Source organism: Toxotes jaculatrix, chromosome 10 (assembly GCF_017976425.1).
Source record: "Toxotes jaculatrix isolate fToxJac2 chromosome 10, fToxJac2.pri, whole genome shotgun sequence".
NCBI classification, from domain to species: Eukaryota; Metazoa; Chordata; class Actinopteri; family Toxotidae; genus Toxotes; species Toxotes jaculatrix.
The window spans coordinates 8,201,155-8,221,103 of NC_054403.1; the positions used below are offsets into that span (position 1 = coordinate 8,201,155).

A 19,949-nucleotide genomic window follows, 5' to 3' on the forward strand; every position below is an offset into this window, starting at 1 on the left:
TGTGTTATTATTGGTTAACAGTATGACAATAAATTGACTATTATGTGACTTGACACTATCTGGTTATATTACTTGTGAATTCTCTTTTTCCTGGTGGTACAGCTACATAAAACATCAGTGATACCATTTTCAGAGCTCCGCCTGTTAGCTGAGTCAAAGGAAAACTTCATGCTAACTCAAAAAGCCCTGGATCCTACATTTCCCATGATGCAACTCAGCAATGTTTTCCTTTAGATCCTCGGTGTCTGGGAAATGCTTTTTACTTTGCACATCTTTCAAGCTCCACACTCTCAGTGTGTTAGTCTTTCTCATCAAAATTTTAAGCCCAGTTCAAAATAACCCTGATGACATCATGTGGGTTATTTTCTCAGATCTCAGAAAAGCTCCTCCACAGCCACCGAGGACACTGTACAACTGTTTTCACAGACTGAGTTGGACTTTTCATGACAAGTAAATCAATCTGTAAAGTGTGCCATAAATTCAAATGATCTTCGACACTTGTATCAGAACAGAAAGCTCAGGTCACCCTGCTGGACCCTCAGCACCTTCTACACAGTGACTTTAATTAGCTTCCACCAAGACTGAAGTTTCACCTCCCTGGAGGCGACACAAACATGAGGTCTTTCACTGAGGTCTTTTGTTCCATCACCTGTTTGCTTTTTAAGCAAAAATGTGATCAGGCCTGTTACCAGCTGAGGATGTGATACAGTGACCTGATGGTTTTCATGACAAGTGACAGCAGTGATACTGGAGTTAAATGTGTATTAATCGTATTAAGTGTTGTTTTTATTCATTATTGTTTTCTTTTTACCATTGTTGACTAATGTCAATGAGCCAAACTGCCTCTTGGGGACAGTGATTTTAATAAAAAGTCACTAGCATGCTCACAAATCACAGCTTCTCCATGTGTAAGTAGTTTAAAATGCAGCAGAGAACGCACACTCAGTTAAATCTTTTTAAAAATATATATATAATTCATTTAAATTCATATTTGGGGCAAGTCGTATTATATTGTCTGTTTTGGACATATGATGATTATGATGCTCTGTAGTTTTTAAACAACATCGAACCTCCTTCGGTTTCGACATGTTACTGGGCCATCTGTCCTTTCTCTATGACTGAGATATGCATATTGTGGTGCATATTGTCAGTTTGCTGCAGCAGGACGCCCACACAAGCCACTGACAACAGGTGGTAAATCACAGCTTAAATCTTTCTCACATTCAAAAAAAAAAAAAAAAAAAGGAAAAAATGTAAAGAGCTCTTCAATCAAACATCAGAAATGATTCAGTGAAATATGATGGTAACTGGAGAACAATGCAGATCGCAGCCTGTTAGGATGCACTGCAGGACTGCAAAACATTTTGCAGGTGCAGGTGGGGTGAGAGGCAGCAGGAGCAGGTGGATGTTGCAGACCTCCACCTACACCGCCAGGTAATGAAATACACAACATGCTGGCAACAGTAAAGCTTTATGCAGCATGAGAAACAGAATTCAAGTTAAAAATCAGTCACACTAAACAAAATATAAAGAGGACAGAATATTACAAACACTCAAACTTGACACACAACTTGTGGTACTGCTGACCCACAGCTCCTCTAACACAGTTTGCGTGTATATGTAGCCGACCGTGTGTGTGTGTGTGTGTGTGTGTGTGCTGAGCGTGAACAAACCTCTGTTTGAACGCTCGCGACTATGAACTTATTGAACCCATCTGCTCGCGGCGAAAAATGTGCCAGGCATGCAGCATCCCTCGGACGTCATGGCAACCTGTGGGGAGAAGAGGCGGTGCTGAGTCTGAGTTTGTGTGTGTGTGTGCGTGTGCGTGCGTGCGTGCATGTGTGCATGAGTGTGTGTGAGCTGTCTGATATTTTGTTGTAGTCCGTACCAGCGGCTGAGCAGGACGATCAGAGGGGAGAGTAGTGCAGCAGCAGCAGCAGAGGCAGGCGGGAGGCTGGTGGGATGTTGCGTCTGTGCTGCCGATTAGGGTGATCAGAGCCGGAGCTACGATGCAGTGACAGTCTACGGGAAGACACAGACACACACACATACACACACACTGAGCGACAGAGCGAGAGCAAGGGAGGGAGAGTAACACACGAATGCACACGAGAAATGATCCGGTCTTAGACTATGGCACCGTCGGGCTCGCGTAGTATCAAGCGGGGCTGTCAGAGAGTTTTGTACTGGATCCCGGTCCTCTTCATCGCCCTCATAGTGGCTTGGTCATACTACGCCTATGTTTTTCAGCTTTGCATAGGTAAGAAATCAGCTGTCTGGGTAGTATGAGGAGGCTGTGTGTGTACATGTCTGTGTGTGAGCAGGGAAATGCCTCTGACTGACTGTGTGTGCTTTTGGTGATGGGGTGTGGAGAGATATCTGTTTCAGCAGTTTGTGGTCCAGGCTGATTCTTTCTCATTTTATTTATTTATTTATGCTGAAGACTGGCTTGTTGTTTACGCAGTGTGTGAGGACAGTGTCAGTCACATGACAATAACAGTTAAACAAGGGATTGTCAGTATATTGTTATGGGGGAAGTGACAGTGTGTTTTTGCATAAAAAAAAAAAACTAGTTAAATATTTTTCAAATCATACCACAGACAGAATTAAAATGATCTGACAGCCTGCTTTTGTTGTGAAGGAGCTTTGATTACATTCTTATGACAGATACATAATCACAGGATGTACAGAATAGGATTAGACCATGTGTCTCAGAGCCATTATCTGACTCCACCAGTAGCACTCTATCAGCACTATCTGAATGACTTACTGTAATAGCTTCAGGCTCATGTAGTCGCTGAGCTTCATTATATCCACGACCACAGCACCTCCAGCATTATCTTTTGGCAAGAAGTGTGAGTGTATGGCTTCTGAGCCAGGCCTGCCTCTTTCCTTCACACTCACCCCCCCTCTGCTGCTGAATGTTGGATGGTGCGGTTACAGACAGCGAGCCTCCTCGGTGAACGGTGAACACAGAGTTGACCTGGATAGTGAGTAATGGTTTCCAGGATGTCTCAGAGGAGTCTCAGCGGCCTACTCCTCTGCTCCATTTGGCAGCTTGTCAGACCACTAGGAAAGAAGATCTCCTCAGTCAAAAAGGGGGATGAAATGAAGACAGTTTAATGAGACCAAACAGAAGAAAACACAGGAAGGGAGGGTTTGATGTTCTCGCTGTTTGTTCTCGAATCTGATCTTCTCCAAATTTAGCCAGACATTCAATCCAGCTCTTTCTGAAAGCAGACACCTTCACATTTGTCTCTACATCTGATCAGTGAGAGTTCAGTGTGCAAGAGTCAGGGTGTCATGACACTGGGTTCACCAGCAGGGGTGGCCAGGTGTGGGGTGTGAGCCCCCCTCCCACCCCTTTTTAGTCTGACTGACCTCACATGCCCCGCCCACCAAAGGGGAGAGCTAGCTCGCTTCTTCAGCTAGTGTTATATTTTCTTGCATCTGTACACGAAGGTTCGCCAGGGCCTGTGATGTAAATTTTGCCATCTCAGGGGGTATATGAGGCTCTGACAGACGTCACATGTACCCACGAATTTGTTGAGACGGTTATGATACTGGTGCACAGATGCAAAGCGGATAAGAAGGTAGTATAATAAGAACAACTATGTGCCTGTGGTGTTTGCAGATGTCTGTGTGCACATCCGCAAGGGAGCATAACTGTATAGCCTCAGTAACATGGATGGATTACTCAAAGGGTCTCCTGGGTACCCAGAGCACCTGGACTGGAACCTCTGTGTGAAGTGACTTAACATTTCTTGTTACCAAATGACTACAAAGAGACAAAAAACTTACACAAAGAGACAAAAGCAACCACAAAAAGATGTAAAAGAACATAAAAGAGAAGAAAAACACGACCACAAAGAGATGCAGAGTGATCACAAATTGACAAATGACGTGGAAGTCTGTGTAGGAGGGGTGGGGCCCTTGTACAGGTCTGTGTTCACAGACCCATTGTCTCATAATCATCATAACAGGCTGTTTCAGTTGCAGCTACTTATTGATATTAGTTCATATTAGAATATTTAAGGTTGTTTTTTGGAATTTGTTTATAGAATAAACAATGTAATGATCAATAATGTAGAGTTTACTACAGACAGGAACCAGGGCTTTAAATGTTAGTGTTTACACAATTTTACTCATGTTTCAAATGGGTTCCCATCTTTAAAACTGTGCCTCAGTCTGGCTGCCCATTTAAAAGTTTCCAAACCTACCCCTGTTCACCAGAGAGATCGGCGCAGCGCAGGTTCCATCTGTCCCAGGATGAACCTCTTCTACAATAACAGGACACCACGTGTCTGCTGCCGTACATGAGGTGTTTAGACACTTCTGATTACTGCAGGATGACAGAGAAGCAAAATCACAAAATCATTTGATCAGTTTTTGTTTTTTTTTGGTGAATCATCTTGTTTTGCATCCTGCAGAACAAGAACAAAATTGTGATGCACTGAAGTCACATGGGATGGAGAGATGAAAACAACAACGGCGGAGCAGGACAGCGGTTGCTCAAGGCCAGCATGTGCTCTGCAGACAGACACGGAGACAGTTGTGTGAAAGTATCGTCAGCTGATACCTCTCAGTCAGTGGCTCAGTTAATCCCATTGTCTGGCTTACATAATTCACCCCAAGCAATCTGTGGTTGACCCACTTTTTTTTTTTTAAAGCACCGAACATCAGCCTTTGAACAGTTGGTCCTTTTTCCACCAAGGTTGTTCAAAATGTGAAATCAGAGGCTCTTGCTCTGGCTTCTTGGAGTCAGTGTGTTGTTGGACATTGACATTGACCTGCAAAGAGAAAAAGGGAAAGCTGATGTAGGGATGATAATGATTTCATAGACACATTAATATACATCCTTGCACATGCCCTTAATCTCACACACACACACACACACACAGACTCACACTCGCACACACTCACACACTCACACACTCTGCTTCACTGTCAGACTCAGGGGTTTTTATGCTGGCAAGGTGGTGTGCACACGATTTTTGGCTGCACGCCTCGATTCAGCTCCTTGGCTCACCTTTCCTCAGCTCCTGCTGCGCGGATATATACGTGTGTGTGTGTGTCTGTGTGTGTATTTGTATGCTGTTTCACAGCCTAATTGCTGAAGATGGATGAATCTGTATGCTCAGCTAATCATTGCTCAGATATCAGGACCAATATAAAACAGTGTCAGCTAATCCTCCAACAGGTCCCCACTTGTTTCTTTCTGTGTTTGAGTCCAGATCTTTAGGAGTCTGTTGGTGCAGGTTTCGGGGTGCTCGTCAAGCAGCTTCGCCCTGTCCCCTCTGTGGGAGCGGTTGCAGCTGTCAGCATTCACAGACACACACAGAGACACACACACACACTATGCAGGATGTTCCTGTTGTTCTCGGTGCCTTTTGTCAATGCACAGTAATGCTTATCTATATGAGAGGAACAATGAGTCGAACTATTTGACTGGGAGCATGCTGTGTATTGATTTTGTGAATGGTGTGGTATTAGACGCTGGGCTTAAGGGTTTACAACGTCAGCATTTTTCAGTTTTGCTAATCTGAATTCAGACAGACTTGTCAGTCAAATGTGTATCACTCAGCCTCATGGAGGAGATCCCTGTGTGAAGGATTCATAAGAAGATGAATGTGTTTCACCTTCTTTGATTCAACACAGACATGACCGTGTCCTTTCTTATTTTTCAGAGTCCATCGAAGACACGGGACAGAAGGGTAAGTGTTTTAAAATGCTGTTTAACATCAAGAGGAATCATTTAAACTTCAAGTGTCGCCAGCTGTTCTATATCTGTCAAGCGCTGAGCGGAGCTCTGGGCCAGAGGAGGCTCGGCAGCCTTCAGTCTGTGCAGAGGCAGCTCCCATCAAAACACCACAATCAGCCTGTGTCAGCTGGAAGTCTGTCATCAGAATGTTTTTAGCTTTAGAGTGTGTTTTGTATCCAGAGTGAACAGAGGAAAGACATGAACTGAAAGACACCGAAAGACAGCTATCTTTCACTTTTATAATTTTTTTTCAAACATTTATGGCTTATTTAATTATTTATTATGTTATGACATTTATTAATGAAGCCGCAAACTGTGAATAAATGGACTCCACTGATAACAGAAGTCGATGCTGACTGTGGCTTGTTTGTGATGTTTCTGCTTTCAGTCGTGTACTTGCTGGTGTACCATGCCATTTTCATCATGTTTGTGTGGGCGTACTGGCAAACCATCTTCACCAGGCCCATGAACCCCCTGAAGGAGGTGAGTCTGTCTGATTACCACGCAGCATTATAGCCGGCCGGGATGACGAGGCATGGTGGGAAGTGTAGATGTAGGTTAGAGCCTCCCCGCGTGATTGAAAGCTGCATTTAGACTAATAATACTTTCCAGTGGAAGTGCCTGGAGCTGCACTCTAATGGCTCTGATCCTGACCACAGCACTTCAGCTCTGCAGGGTGATCACACACACATGCATACGACTTGCAGAGGACACTCGGAGAAAAGCCACCATTGCATTTCAGCTTACACTGAGGCAAAGCACAAACACACACACACACACACACACACAGGCGACACTTCGTTTGAATGCTTTCCTTTTATGAGGTGCGATCACTGGATCACCTGGGGTTTTCAGATTGTAATAAAAGTCAAATTTGGTGGGTGCTGTACTGTTTGTTATCGTGAGAGTTATTTGTTTCCAGCGTTCAATCATAAATCGCCTGAGTGGCTGAAAGTAATATCACAGCTCTGTGCTGCTTTGCCCCCGTTTGCCCGCTGGGGCAAAAAGAGCCAAATACAAATGGAGGAAGCAGAGATACTCTTTACTGCCTCTGAAGCTGCAGCTTCATAACGCACATTCCTGCACCATTGATACTCACATAGCTCGTGGCTCATCTGACAAAACATTTGACTGTTTTGACAAATAGAGAAGATATGATTCATTAGAAATAAAGGTTGCCGCTCACAGATACAGATATTGATAAGTCACAGGTGTTGTTTATCTTTCCCTCTGCGTTCTGCCCTACATAGTTTCACCTGTCCTACTCTGACAAGGAGCTGCTGGAGCGTGAAGATCGGGGAGAGTCTCAGCAGGAGATCCTGAGGAGGATAGCCAAGGATCTGCCCATCTACACCCGCACCAACTCTGGAGGTACACTACAGCACAGTACACACTGCTGCCGATGCAGAACAACAGACGCAGTCAGGACTGCCACGCGGCTCTCAGAGCTCATTTCACCTCTGTTACCTTGTTAGTCTGTGGTGAGGTGTTAGGAGAGGCTGCCGCTGACGGCTGTGTGACTGAATTGGCTGTGTCTCCTCAGCAATCCGCTTCTGTGACCGCTGCCAGCTGCTGAAGCCTGATCGATGTCACCATTGTTCAGTCTGTGATAAGTACGGCTCTCTGCTCACGCACCTATAGAGAAAAGACCGCACCATATATTGCATTCTGGCAGGCGGAGTAAGATTCAATTACACTGATGTCTGACCCTGCTGTGTTACAGATGCATCCTGAAGATGGATCACCACTGCCCCTGGTATGTAGTGACACTCTTTTATTAAACAGGCAGTAGGATTTGAAACAGAGATCAGTGACACTGCGACAGTGTACTACAGTACTCTGTACAATTTCCTTTCTGTTTGAGGCAGCACAGAAGTCAGGTTTCATGGAATATTATGTTGTTTTCGTTTGTTTCACGTTGCCCAGTTACATTCGAGCTAACAGGGCCTGTAAACAAGCATCACATGGATGCACAAACAGCTTATTTACTGGACAGAATTTACCCTCTCATGCTGCCAGACGACAGATTTTGGCAGAAGAGGGAGACAAAACAAATCTGATTCCAGTCCGTGTCATTTTTGCTAAACATAATTGGTTTGCCTGCTCTCTTTGCCATATTATACCATGTCTGGTTTTCAAATTCAGGAGGAACCGGGAGGAAAAATGACTGAACATGAGAATCAGTCGTCAAATTTTCCATCAGACCATTAAGCAATAGGTTCCAGGATTTGTTTCCTGTCTGTAGTTCTCTCCAAAAATGTCTGGTATGAACATGTCCTAAACCAAAAAAATGGACAAAACATATTAGATATAAGTGAAATGACTCTCAGTTTGAACATCATTCTTCACTCTACATTTTGATTTTCTCAGCCACCAACACATCACCGATTTTTTACTGTCATTCTTTGTGCAGGGTGAACAACTGCGTGGGATTCTCCAACTACAAGTTTTTCATGCTGTTCTTGGCATATTCGCTACTCTACTGCCTTTTTATAACTGCTACAGATCTTCAATACTTCATCAAATTTTGGACGGTAAATACAATTTGAGCTTTTCATCGTATTATTCTTTTCTTTTTTTTTTTTTTTTAAGAAACTGTTGCATTAGCACAGAATATTTCCAATAATATCTTAGTGGACATCTGACATAACATGCAGTCTGTGTTACAAATGTGATATTTGATTTTTTTCCCACAAGGCTGGAGGTAGAGCACATTTCCGTCTGAAAGAATACCTGGTATGAAGCAGAAAACTAGTTAGTGGCACTGAAATAGAAACAATTTAAAACAGAATAGTCGAGTAGAAACCTCTCAGATCCTGCTCAGTGCTCAGATTTCAGCCGCTTCACTTGATTTTAGTTTCCACTCTGTGCTCGTGTAGTTGTGTTGATGTGTCTTTTTCCCCTCAGAACGGTCTCCCAGACACTCAGGCGAAGTTCCACATCCTCTTCCTCTTCTTCTCGGCCTCCATGTTCTCGGTCAGCCTCGCCTCTCTTTTCACCTATCACTGCTGGCTGGTCTGCAAGAACAGATCCACCCTCGGTAGGTGGCGTCCTTCATACCTGTGTGTGTATGTGTGTTCTGTGAGTAGCTGCAGTATTTTAACAGCCTCAGTTGGACGGCAGCCTGCTCTTTTTTATTTTTTTGGTGTATCCTGCGTATCTGCTTCCAGTCTGCTCATTGTTTACACACTGTCGTCTCTGCACTAATGATGAAGGATGTCTCATTGCATTTTTTCCCACCGTCAGTCACCATCCTCATCAGCGCCGTGATTTGTTGAACCTCCCTGGGCCGTTATCAGACGGAGCAGTTTCTCATTATGTGCGCACACTGGCTCACTTTGTCTCCGTGTGTTGAAGAGAGTGGATTATCCAGAGGAGTACGTTACAGTGTAATGCAAAGACACAAGGCTCAGAGCAGTAAGCAGCTTAGTAACAGACACTGTTAGGAAGAGAAGTCACACCTGGTGGAACAGTGTGAGAACTGCATCTCCTGCACAACAAAGACACTTTCATTCGCTGGTGCTGCCATTCAAGTTCATGTGTTGATGTGTTATCTGAACGAGCTGCTGTTAAAGGTCTAAGCAATAAGGAGCGGTGTGTTTATTCCTCTTCTTATCAGACTGGCTTTTCTTCTCCATGTGTGTCCTCTCAGAGGCGGTGCGTGCCCCGGTGTTTCGTCACGGCACAGATAAGAACGGCTTCAGTCTGGGCTTCAGTAAGAACTTCCGTCAGGTCTTTGGTGATGAAGTTAAATACTGGCCCATTCCCGTTTTCTCCAGGTAAGGTCATCTGTCGAAGGTGCTCAAAAGAAAAAACAGTCTAAAATGAAAAACAATCAAATAAAAGATTATCAGATTGAAAAGAAAGAGAATAAGATTTAAATTGGGCAAACTGAAAAGAAAACAAACCCAACAAAGCAAGAAAGCAAGTCAATTAAATTATTTATAACTTATTTCAGGCAGGTTATTCTACAGTTTAGGAGCCACACTGACATGTAATTTTAGGTCTAGACTGGAGGACAGTCAGGTCAAAGACTCAAGGCTCTGATTGGAGAGCCACAACTCTGCAGTGTGGCTACGACATCCAGCTGAGCTAAAAATGAGATCAGCAAACACTGAATCCAACCTGTAACCTGCTGAGATGCTAATATGTGGATTTCATGGCATCTTAGATCAGCGCTGTCACTGTGTGTCACTGCTGGATGAAATCTGAGTGAAACAAGTCTGAACATTATATCAGACGTATCCTTGCATCTCTCCACTGTGAACTCTGACAAAGGCATAAGCTGATCTGTGGATGCACAGTCAGATTTAAAAGGGGTGTTCAGGAACAGTTTGATTAACAGGTGAATGGATGCAACAGGAAGGCTATGTATGTTTGGGGCTATAGAAATTCAGGTTTGTGCTCCGCAGCAATCACACTTCTACTGTCTTACTTAATACTGTTGTTCTCAAAAACTTATATTTAATGAGGTATTTCTAAAGATTGTTTAAAACACTATTTTAAAAAGAATTCTTGATAACTGTCATACTTTACATCCACTATATTTATATTACATCAGTTTGCTCTGATCATCTGTGAATAGTCTCAGTATGTGGACACGTACAGTTTATTATGAGTTATAAAAAACATTCATGTCTATGGAGACCCATTCTTATGACACAGCATCTTAACACAGAGCAATCTCCATTCAAATTTCAAAATGGTGACTATTACAGAGCTATTCTCCATAAGGTCATTACGATGACACATATAGTTTTTAAATTACATACTATACTGTATTAAAACCTAATGCTAGTGTTTTAAAGTCTCCATTCACTCCTATTACAGCTGCTGTATAACTAGAACTCTATGAGGACAATGAGATTCAACATTAATTAGAAAGTCTTCCAAATGTTATGCCAATCAGCATCAATGCTCACGGTAATCACATGCATTTTCTGCAGAAAATGCCTCTCTGGTTTAAATTCAGTCATATTTCAGTGTGATCTAACTGAGGGGTGTCAGGGAGGCCCTGAATGAAAGGAGCCACTCTTCAGCTCTCCAGCTCAGGGATTAGTGAGCTTCTGCCACTTAGGCTGAAACAAAATGGTTCAAAAGAGGGAAAAGTCCTGAAGGAGACAAGAGAACATTAGCTCCAGTAAACAACAACATCAAAACTGTGAATTAATGCAGAAGCTCCAGCTTTACCAAATTAGTAATTCATGCTGACAGAATGAATAAATATTATGAATATACAGCTTTTTGGCAATCACAGTCACAGTTTGAATAGAAAAGCCAAATATAGTTTTGAAGTACAAACTTGAGACTCAGCTGTAATTAGATACAGGTGAAGCCAGAACTAGTTCATATGTATATTTATTCATTCTGTAAATTAAACCACATGGAAAGTTATTTTCATATGCTGTCTTGCAAAGCAAATTTTCCCCAGAAATAGTGACATTAAAGTGAGAGTGTAACTTTTGAAAGAGGAAATAACACACACTTTGTCTTCGAAATGAAAAGTTAAACTCATGAGCAATAAAACACATCTGTGCTCAGTTCAGTACACTCAGAGGTTTTGCTGCTATAGCTTTACTCAGTCTGGTAGCTTATGGAGGCTAATGTTAGCTCATATTATATATCATAGCTATACAACACAGATCACTGTGTCATTGACTTTTACCATTAAGTGCTTCTTGTGGCCACAGCGGTCTCAGTTACAGAGGCGCTTTAACATGACCTACACTCTTCATTAGCCCTTATTTCCGCATTCACAACATTAATGTTGTCCTGATGTTTATAATCTCACCCAAACTAAACAGTCATGAACTAGTTACTTAAACATCTGGTTGTACTTCCTCCTTTCCTTTATGCTCACTTTCCAGTTTAGGTGATGGTTGCTCGTTCCCATCCTGTCTGGTGAATGTGGACCCTGAGCAGCCCTGTTCACCCACGGGCTCCAACTCTGCCAACAAGGGGTGAGTTTAAAAAAAAAAAAAAAAAAAAAGCACACACATCCATAACAACGTCAACTCTAGTAGTAGAGTAGAAAACAATAGAGTCTGTACAAATTAAAAGTCAGCAGTTTGCAGCAGTTTTAAATTAATCATTCAGATTGTGGGATTAAAGGATTGAGGACTATTTTATTTAAAGAAGGAGGTCACCTTGCAGGGGGGCCCAGAATTCCTGGCTGCATCCCTGCTCATGGGTGTCTGTGTGTGTGTTTCCAGTGCAGCAGAAGGCCGCCACTTCCCCTCCAAGCCGCTGCGAGAGAGCCAGAGTCGACTGCTCACCAGCACCCCCTCCTGGTCAGAGAGTGACAGTGCAACAGACAAAGACAAGAAAGGTAAGATTAATGGTTTGATTACACAACCTCCAGAAGACAAAATTATTAAGATTCAAAGCAGATTTTATGACTTCAGTGACAGATTTTTGTTCCACCTGTGTGTTTGTTTAGGTGCCAGCAACCCAGGGATGACCATAGAAAACGAGGCATAACCAGAGTTAAGAGTTGGCACCTTCTTCCCAGAAAAGTGAGTTTACAGTGACAGGAAAGGAAAATCCTCCACATTATACCATGTGAAACCATCATCTGTGTGTATGTGTTTGATCCCACAGGTCTCTGCTGCCCCCTCTCCTCAGTGTTTGTGCCTATACAAACGTGACGTGGTGGTGACTTCGTCGACATTTGCTGTTTCCCATATTGCACCCTTCTTCTGAGAGGTTTACATGACCGTCGTCACATACAAACCAGAGGAAAATCAATCAGTCTCACTGTTGCTGTTATCAGCCACGTGACCTGCTGCTATCTGAAAGGATTTGAGCTTCAGAACAAGGGGATTAAAATGAAAATTGCATTCCAACAATCACATTTTCCTTTGTTTCGATGTGGATAAGCACAGAGCAGCAGTGGAAGAGGAGATGTTTTTGCACTTTGTATACTGGTAGATCAACCTGAGCTGCTTTTGTATGTTACAGTTCATGACACACAAACTCTCAGAATTATCAACAAGAAGTTTATGTTATTTTCATTGCTTTTAGCACATTAGTAAATGTTGTTATGAGTTTGCCAAACATTTGCACATTAAGTATAAACTGATAGTGATGTTAATGTGATGTAACTGACATTGCTTTAGTCTTACTTTTCTTTTTAGTAAAGTTTTTTTTTTGTTTTTTTTGGTTGGAGGTGGGGGGGCAGGTTTTCCACAGACCATGCTGAGTGTTTTTGTGGAAGTTCAAATGATGCATGCTCTCATCTCAGGATGTCAACACAAACACACCTTGTTGTAGTGACCTGTTGTTCTCCCCTTTGCCTGAAAAAAAGAAAAGAAAAAGTGTAGTCATTAGTAATTCCATTTTTTAATAAGGGCTCTTCTGACTCGTTATAGCATGAGTGAGGATGTTGCTGTCACACTAAGACACCCAGGAGCTGGTGGTGCTGCTCTGTGCTGTGACAGTGTGCGTTTCAGACATACACAAACACACACACACACACACACCACCCGTAAAGTATCTAAACTGCTGTCTGGTAGCCCACACCACGTGTCAAACTGCCGGCCAAAAAGCTTCCTGACTGTTTGGGTCTGGAGGGCCAGATCACTGGCCGCCAGCAAGAACAAGCCTCCGTGTGATGCTGCTGCAGATCTGTTCACCATCAAAGAGCAGAAAAGAGTGTTTTTCTAACTCACCACATGACGTCCACATGTTGTGGATGTACTGCAGAGCAAAAAATAAACAAAAAATAACAAAATAAATATCTGCTCCAGCCACTTTGTACAGTCTGTTTTCACCTTCTGAGGATTCTGTCCGTTCTGTCTTCAGGCTGGAAATGATTAAAATACATCACTGAGAATTAGTTCAAAGAATGTATGCTTGTTTCAAAAAGCTTCATGGTGACAGTGTCTATTTCTATTTTTCTATTCTTCTGTCTGTATGACTCAAGAGACAATATGGATGTGTGAGGCAATGCACTGTACAGTTGTGATGCCTTATAAGAATAAAACAAATTCATCCCGTGCGTTCTCACTCACTTCTTTGAATAAGAAGAGCTTTTTGTGGTAGAAAAATTTCAAGCCTTTATTTACAAAATAATCTAAAAACAATCCTCTTTTATATTGCATATTCTTCTGTTACTCCTTTACAGTGTGAGAGGTGTGCTGCAGAAAGAAAGATATGGGTTTCAGTAGGGAGGTTAATAAGTCATGATCCTACACTTCAACACACACCTATGGAAGTTCAGGATACTATTCAACAACACAGCATTTATTCAAACGTTTTAGTACATGCGACTGTTCTAGGCAGAATGAACCTGGAAAGCAATTTTTTAAAAAAAAGTGTCATTCAAAAGCCCAAAATGAACTGCACTGGAGAGAAAAGACGCATGTTAAAAAGCAATGTTATGGTTTTTTTTCCTGCCCAATAAGTAAAAGTTTTTCTTCTTTTATTACAACACTAAAACTCTACAAATCCTTAATTTCAATTAAAAATGAAAACTTACTCTCGGCAGAGTAGTTAAGGGTCAGCATGTCCTAAAGCAGGCGAGACTTTTTTTTTTTAATTGCTTTTTTTTTTTTGGTCAAAATGAGCATGAGAGCATGTTGAGAGGTGATGCACCTGTGTTCATGTGTGCTCGTGTCAATGAGGGCATTTACATGCACAGATACTCATCATTCTTCTAATGAAAACCATTTGTATGCATCTCGGTACATACAGCAAAGATCCTTGTGTGCAAATATTCTGAGCATTATCATGAATAGAAACAGAAAGACGGCGACTAAGAACACAGGGAAAGAGGTGTTCACTTGTTTCAGCATCCCATCCATACGCACAGTACATCAGCTTGTAAGATAAAAGCCTCTCACAGTGGGATTAGAGCTTATTTAGGTCATTATAAACACCATTTTTTTTAAATAAACAAAGGAAACATACTTCATTAACTATTCATGTGCATGTAAACACACTCACTGAGAGCTCCCTTTCTCATTATCCAACTAGAAACCCAGTGATCGGGGGACGATCACACTGATGTGTGGTGTGGTAGTGTGGAATAGGGCGTCTAATTCAATGTCAGATAACCAGCACAATAAATTAAAGTTTAAAATATAAGAATGCAGCTAATATTAAGGCTGAGTATGGTGAGAGCAGTTGTTGTGGTATTAAAGATTTACATGTTCGCAATGTAAAATGGGAACATAGAGAAGGCAACAAAGAGGAGAGAGACACTAGAAACATTTTAAGCTTTCCTTATAAAATCAGGTTAGAGCTTTAAAGTGCAAAACATTTCTACAGAACATCTTAGGAAAACTAAAATCCCATCATTTCAAGCATGTCAAACGCAACTGAACCAACCAGACTGTCTACGCTGCCTCGGAGGAATAAAAGACTAAGCTCACACACACGCAGCAGCAGCATGTGTGAGGGCAGCGGTGATTTTTTTTTTTTTTTTTTTTGACCATCATGCTCAGTTGTCTAAAGTGGGCAGAGCCTATGAGAAACAGCTTGCTAAACGATGTGTATATGTTTTGTGTTCTTCCATTATTATTGTCATCCGGCTGTCGAAGCACGGCCTCAGCGCCGCACTGATTGTGGATGCGAACTGCGGGATGGGAGAGTTTCAGAGTGATGTCACGACTGCTGTTTGTTCGCCTCCTCCTCGTAAGCGTTTCCTGTTCCGTTCTGGACGTAGGCAGAGCCGGAGCCGAGCCCGTACAAGTGACCACAGTACTTTGCATCATCGATATGATCCTCAAAGAACATCTGCGGGGAAACATTTTTAAAAGCACAGGACGCTGAGAGCACACACTAACACGGTTATTTCACATCACATTATTCAACACATCATGAGTAAACACAGGTTTGATTCTGTGGATCTGGTCACAAATTTAAGGTTATGATATCATCAACATGTGAAATACAGGCACGGATGTGTTTCTTCACAACTCCATGTAGTGGTGAGTTACACTGTAGAGTGGCTTGCACAGTGGTGAAGGCAGATGTGTGGGATGCAACAGTTATTCCATTAATCTGTTAAACCCATCAACAGAAACATAATAACTATTCTGACAGTTCATTTTTTCAGTCTGCATGTTGGCTTTGTGTCAGAGGTTAGACAGAGGTAACTTTTGAGTTTCACCACACTAATAAAACATAACTCCTCTCACTGACTCGAGGAGCCTACCTCTCTCATCTTGAAGAAAGCCATGCCTGTGAGTAAAGAGTCGGAGCCGGCCTGATGCTGTGGTCCAATCCTCTCCAGCTCCAGCTGTTCAGCTACTTCCTGCAGCCCGCCCTGGAAACAAAACACTGTCACCACAGAGCCATACTTCTACTAAGTAAGAAGCATGGTGTGAAGCTAAATGAATAAAACAGGAGATACTCTGTGATACCTGCTGTAATATTTATCAAAGTACCTTCAGGTTTTTACAGCTCTTCATGAGGTACTTGACATCATAAATGACTGGAAAATACAAGCGAAGAATCTCAAAGAAGTCCACCTCCTCCTCAGGCAGATTAGCGTTGGACAGAATCTTGATCAGGTATCCAAAGTCATAGCCGCTGCAACACAGGTACCCACAAACACAGGCTCACATTTAAACAGTGTTTTTAAAGAGCAAACGGCAGCAGGCTTCAAGAGAAAAGGATCATGTTATGCTGAATCTGATAGATTTTACAACAAGTATCCTCCTAATCAGTGTCTAACAGGAACTGAAAAAAAATGAATAGGCTGCTCAGTTCATTCACAGATCAATTATCCATTAACACAAAATTCACAAGACAATAATAAAATGACTGTAACAAAAACAGAATCAACAAAAAATACCAAGACTATAAATAACAATGACATTAAAGCCTGTTTGTGAAAGTGTGCTCTAAATACCTGAACAGGATGACAGTGATGTTTCAAACATAAGATTTGTTTAATATCCAAAGCCTGGTTATCTTTAGCCTCAGTTTTCCATGGACACACAGTGGGAAACTGAGTACGAAATGAAGATGTTAAGCAGCAGATTGCAGAAAATACAGGCAACAAGTTGCTTCGTCACCAATAATTACACTTTACACAGCAAATTTAATAGTAAATTTTAATAGGATATTTTCTTGTTTGTAACAAAACAATCGTGGTTCTGCGTAACATCTTACCCCCCATCACAACAAAAAACACACAAACAAAAAAAATAAACTGAACAAACTGCACCACTGCATACATGCACTGCATTGGTTTCAAACTCAAAACACACTGATAACATGGACCGTTTGGACAAAAGACACTGTGAATTATGTATATGGCAATGAGCAAATGATAAACTATGATACTAACACACTGTGTTTCTAATAAGTGCACACTGTCTGACAACCGCTTGTTTATCAACTAAATGGGTAGAAAAGAGAGAAAAAAAGAAAAGTTATGGGACAGACACTTTGTCATTTCTGTAACTACTGTTATTTTTCTGAATATTATGTGCAGAGCGCGTATGATTCCTGTTGCTGTGCAGCTGTCTACCATGTAGCATCCAGAATTCATATATAATTGTCCACATACAAAAATAGCATCTAATTGCAAAAGCAGAATACCTGTGAAAAGACAGCCACTTGACCCCATCACAGAGCACCACTCCTGATGTCATCAGCAGCTCTGCAAAGTATAGTGTCTCGATGCCTTCGTCCTCATGCTTCTTGAACTGAATCCCTGAAGTGGTTAGGAGCTCAATGGAGTCCTGTGCATACATATCCTCTCTGATCAGACACAACACACACCGCACTATTATTATTTCAAACACAAAAGGTAACCGGGTAGGTGTGACAGCAGTCATGGTCAACAATGACAGAATTTTGTGAGTTTAAAACTGCAATGCTTTTCTCAAAGCTAGCACCTGAACCATAATCGTAAGTTATGCTAACTAAAATGACTGTGCAGAGCTGAGATGTTGCATTTGAAGCAGTGTTTGGAAATTCTGCTAATTTCAGGTTAAAATTCTGGATACATCTGAAGGCCACATAAAAAAAAAGCCATCTTACGTGAGGTTAAACTTAAAGTTGAACTGCCATGTTGATGTTCCTGGAGGGTATTCCCCCTGTTCGTTCATAAATGTGAGGCCCAGCTGGATTATCTTGAGCAAATCCACATTGCAGCGCAATAACTGGTACTGATAGTCAGCGTTGCTTCTGAACTCTCCGATTGGTCTGGCTACTACGCCTGGAAACTCTGTGTCCTGCAAGAATTAGATAATTTATCATGCACCATGGGAATCAAAAAGTGAAGTGCCAGACAGTTTTTTCCTTATGTCTTAATGAGGAACAATCACCATAGCAATGTAGTTGTATTTTCGGATGACATGTCGGATCCTCTTCAGCTCCTCCTCCAGGTTGTTGGCCCAAACCTCACATATTCTTTGGCTGTGATCCACAGTAGCTGCGGGCATAGTGCCACTTCACCATGTAAAGGGGAAAAAAAGAGACAGAGAGACAGACACTTCAAGAAAACAGTAGGTTCATACACCTATGCCTGCAAACGCTGACCTGTGACAGACCAAATGATAAAAGGCAGACAGAGAAAGAACACATGACACCCAGATACCCAAGAACTGCTGACAAAGCATTTGGCTAATAATACACAACGTTAAAATACTAATTGCAGGAAACACAACCTGCTGTGGGTATCAAATCACAGATATCTCAATGTGAGTCTCTACACTGGGCAAGCTAACTCAGTCTCTGAGCTGCATGTGCTTCCTTTCAGCAAATTAACAATTAACAAGACAAACAGACAAACAGTGGGAACAGCAGCTGACTGCTACAGACGTGCAGGTCGTGCCTCACTGGCTGCTGCTCACACAGGCTCGTCGCAGGCAGTTGTTAGCAGCACTTTGGGCTAGCTAGGTTACCTGTAGCAGTTAGCAAGCTACAGGCTTAGCGCTGGCTAACATGAGCAGGGAAGTGGAGGCTCTCAGGTCGGAGGCTGTTAACAGTTTAGACGCACTTGTCAAGCAGACAGCTGGCTCCTCAGATACGCAAGAGTGTGTGCGAAGCGTGAAAGAGACGACTTACTAGCAGCACTCACACACAGACGGACACACATAAATATCCATACACTCGGCGACACTTTGATACTGCAAAGCTACCGCAGCCTGGTTAACTTACCGTTCCCCAAACCGGGCGGGTGTGTGTGTTTAACGCGTGTACTATCTGAAAACTGCTGCTTTGTTCTACGTTATTGTGTCGGGGCTGTTCCGCTAACTTTTAAATAGTTTATATTCAGTATTGTATCGATGTCAACCTACGGCTGCCATCATAGCTGAGCCTACAACACGACGTCATCACGTAAAACTGAGACGTACTGTACGTCCGTACGTACGCGCCTTAGCCTTAGGACCCACGTCTTATGTGTTCACAGGTCCTGCTTGAACGACCTAAAAAAAAAGAGAGAACATTTTGAGGACATTAGTTTAAAAATGAATTTTGTCTTTAAACAATCTGATCAGAAGTTAATTAAATCTTTAAACTTTACTGACCTGTAAAATTTGAACCATCTATTCTCACGTCCCCCATCAGTTTTCCTTTTTATCCCTGCACACACACTATTATATTTTTTATACATATGTAATAATTAGACTTCTATTGCAGTTTTTGTTTTTTACTAAACCACTAATACAGTTGAGAAATATTATGATAGCAAATACAAATACAACACACTGTTAATCCTCAAAGTAATTTTCTCTTTGTTTGCAGATAATAAATGAAAGCAGACAGCTGGATGAGCCACAGAACATCACCGCTGTTGTTGGCAGGGCTTTGGGGTCTGGCTCACGGCCAGTACAGCTGGCCAGATGTGCACCAACAACAGGGACAGGAGCGCTGATCCCTAAAATACGGGACAGCTTCTGTTGTCACGGACAAAACCTGACTGATAATGTTGTAAAGGCTGGTAGAGGCCTACTAATACCAGGCACAAATTAAACTATCTGTATATGTAGTTTTTCAGACATAAATTGTTTGACGGAGAAAGTTGCACCTCCCTTGCATGAGCACATGTGTATGTTGAAAAAAAAAAACATGAAATAGGGATGGGGTACTACTGGGTTTCATCTCTACTGTTTTGAGTAAATAAATAAATTTGTGTCATTCTCAAACATGCCAGTCTGCTCAGCTCATTGGTTAACCTGTCTGACTTTCTGGCTGGTTAGAAGAGCTGTCGAACTGCACATACAAA

The 19,949-nt window shown here is 42.1% G+C and overlaps 2 protein-coding genes across 3 annotated transcripts; one reads left to right on the forward strand and one right to left on the reverse strand.

The window, feature by feature from the left end:
* The first annotated feature begins 1,966 nt into the window (after window positions 1–1,966).
* zdhhc2 (zinc finger DHHC-type palmitoyltransferase 2) lies at window positions 1,967–13,759 on the forward strand. 2 transcript variants are annotated; one of them, XR_005894697.1, is made up of 13 exons: window positions 1,967–2,260; window positions 5,688–5,714; window positions 6,150–6,244; window positions 7,012–7,132; window positions 7,305–7,374; window positions 7,485–7,517; window positions 8,175–8,295; window positions 8,669–8,801; window positions 9,414–9,540; window positions 11,629–11,721; window positions 11,979–12,089; window positions 12,201–12,276; window positions 12,362–13,759. XR_005894697.1 is itself a non-coding variant. In XM_041048020.1 (13 exons), exons 1-12 carry the CDS (start codon window positions 2,134–2,136, stop codon window positions 12,239–12,241), a joined length of 1,104 nt encoding a protein of 367 aa, XP_040903954.1. In that variant the 5' UTR covers window positions 1,967–2,133; the 3' UTR covers window positions 12,242–12,276; window positions 12,362–13,759. The 2 variants fall into 2 exon arrangements, 1 of the variants encoding a protein (XP_040903954.1); XM_041048020.1 differs by having other exon boundaries at window positions 11,974–12,089.
* A 422-nt stretch (window positions 13,760–14,181) lies between these two features.
* On the reverse strand, window positions 14,182–19,047 carry cnot7 (CCR4-NOT transcription complex, subunit 7). The gene is made up of 7 exons (XM_041048021.1): window positions 18,881–19,047; window positions 18,046–18,169; window positions 17,759–17,952; window positions 17,315–17,476; window positions 16,153–16,297; window positions 15,921–16,031; window positions 14,182–15,499 (listed from the first exon to the last, which is right to left on the reverse strand). Exons 2-7 carry the CDS (start codon window positions 18,160–18,162, stop codon window positions 15,368–15,370), a joined length of 861 nt encoding a protein of 286 aa, XP_040903955.1. The 5' UTR covers window positions 18,163–18,169; window positions 18,881–19,047; the 3' UTR covers window positions 14,182–15,367.
* Window positions 19,048–19,949: the final 902 nt, after the last annotated feature.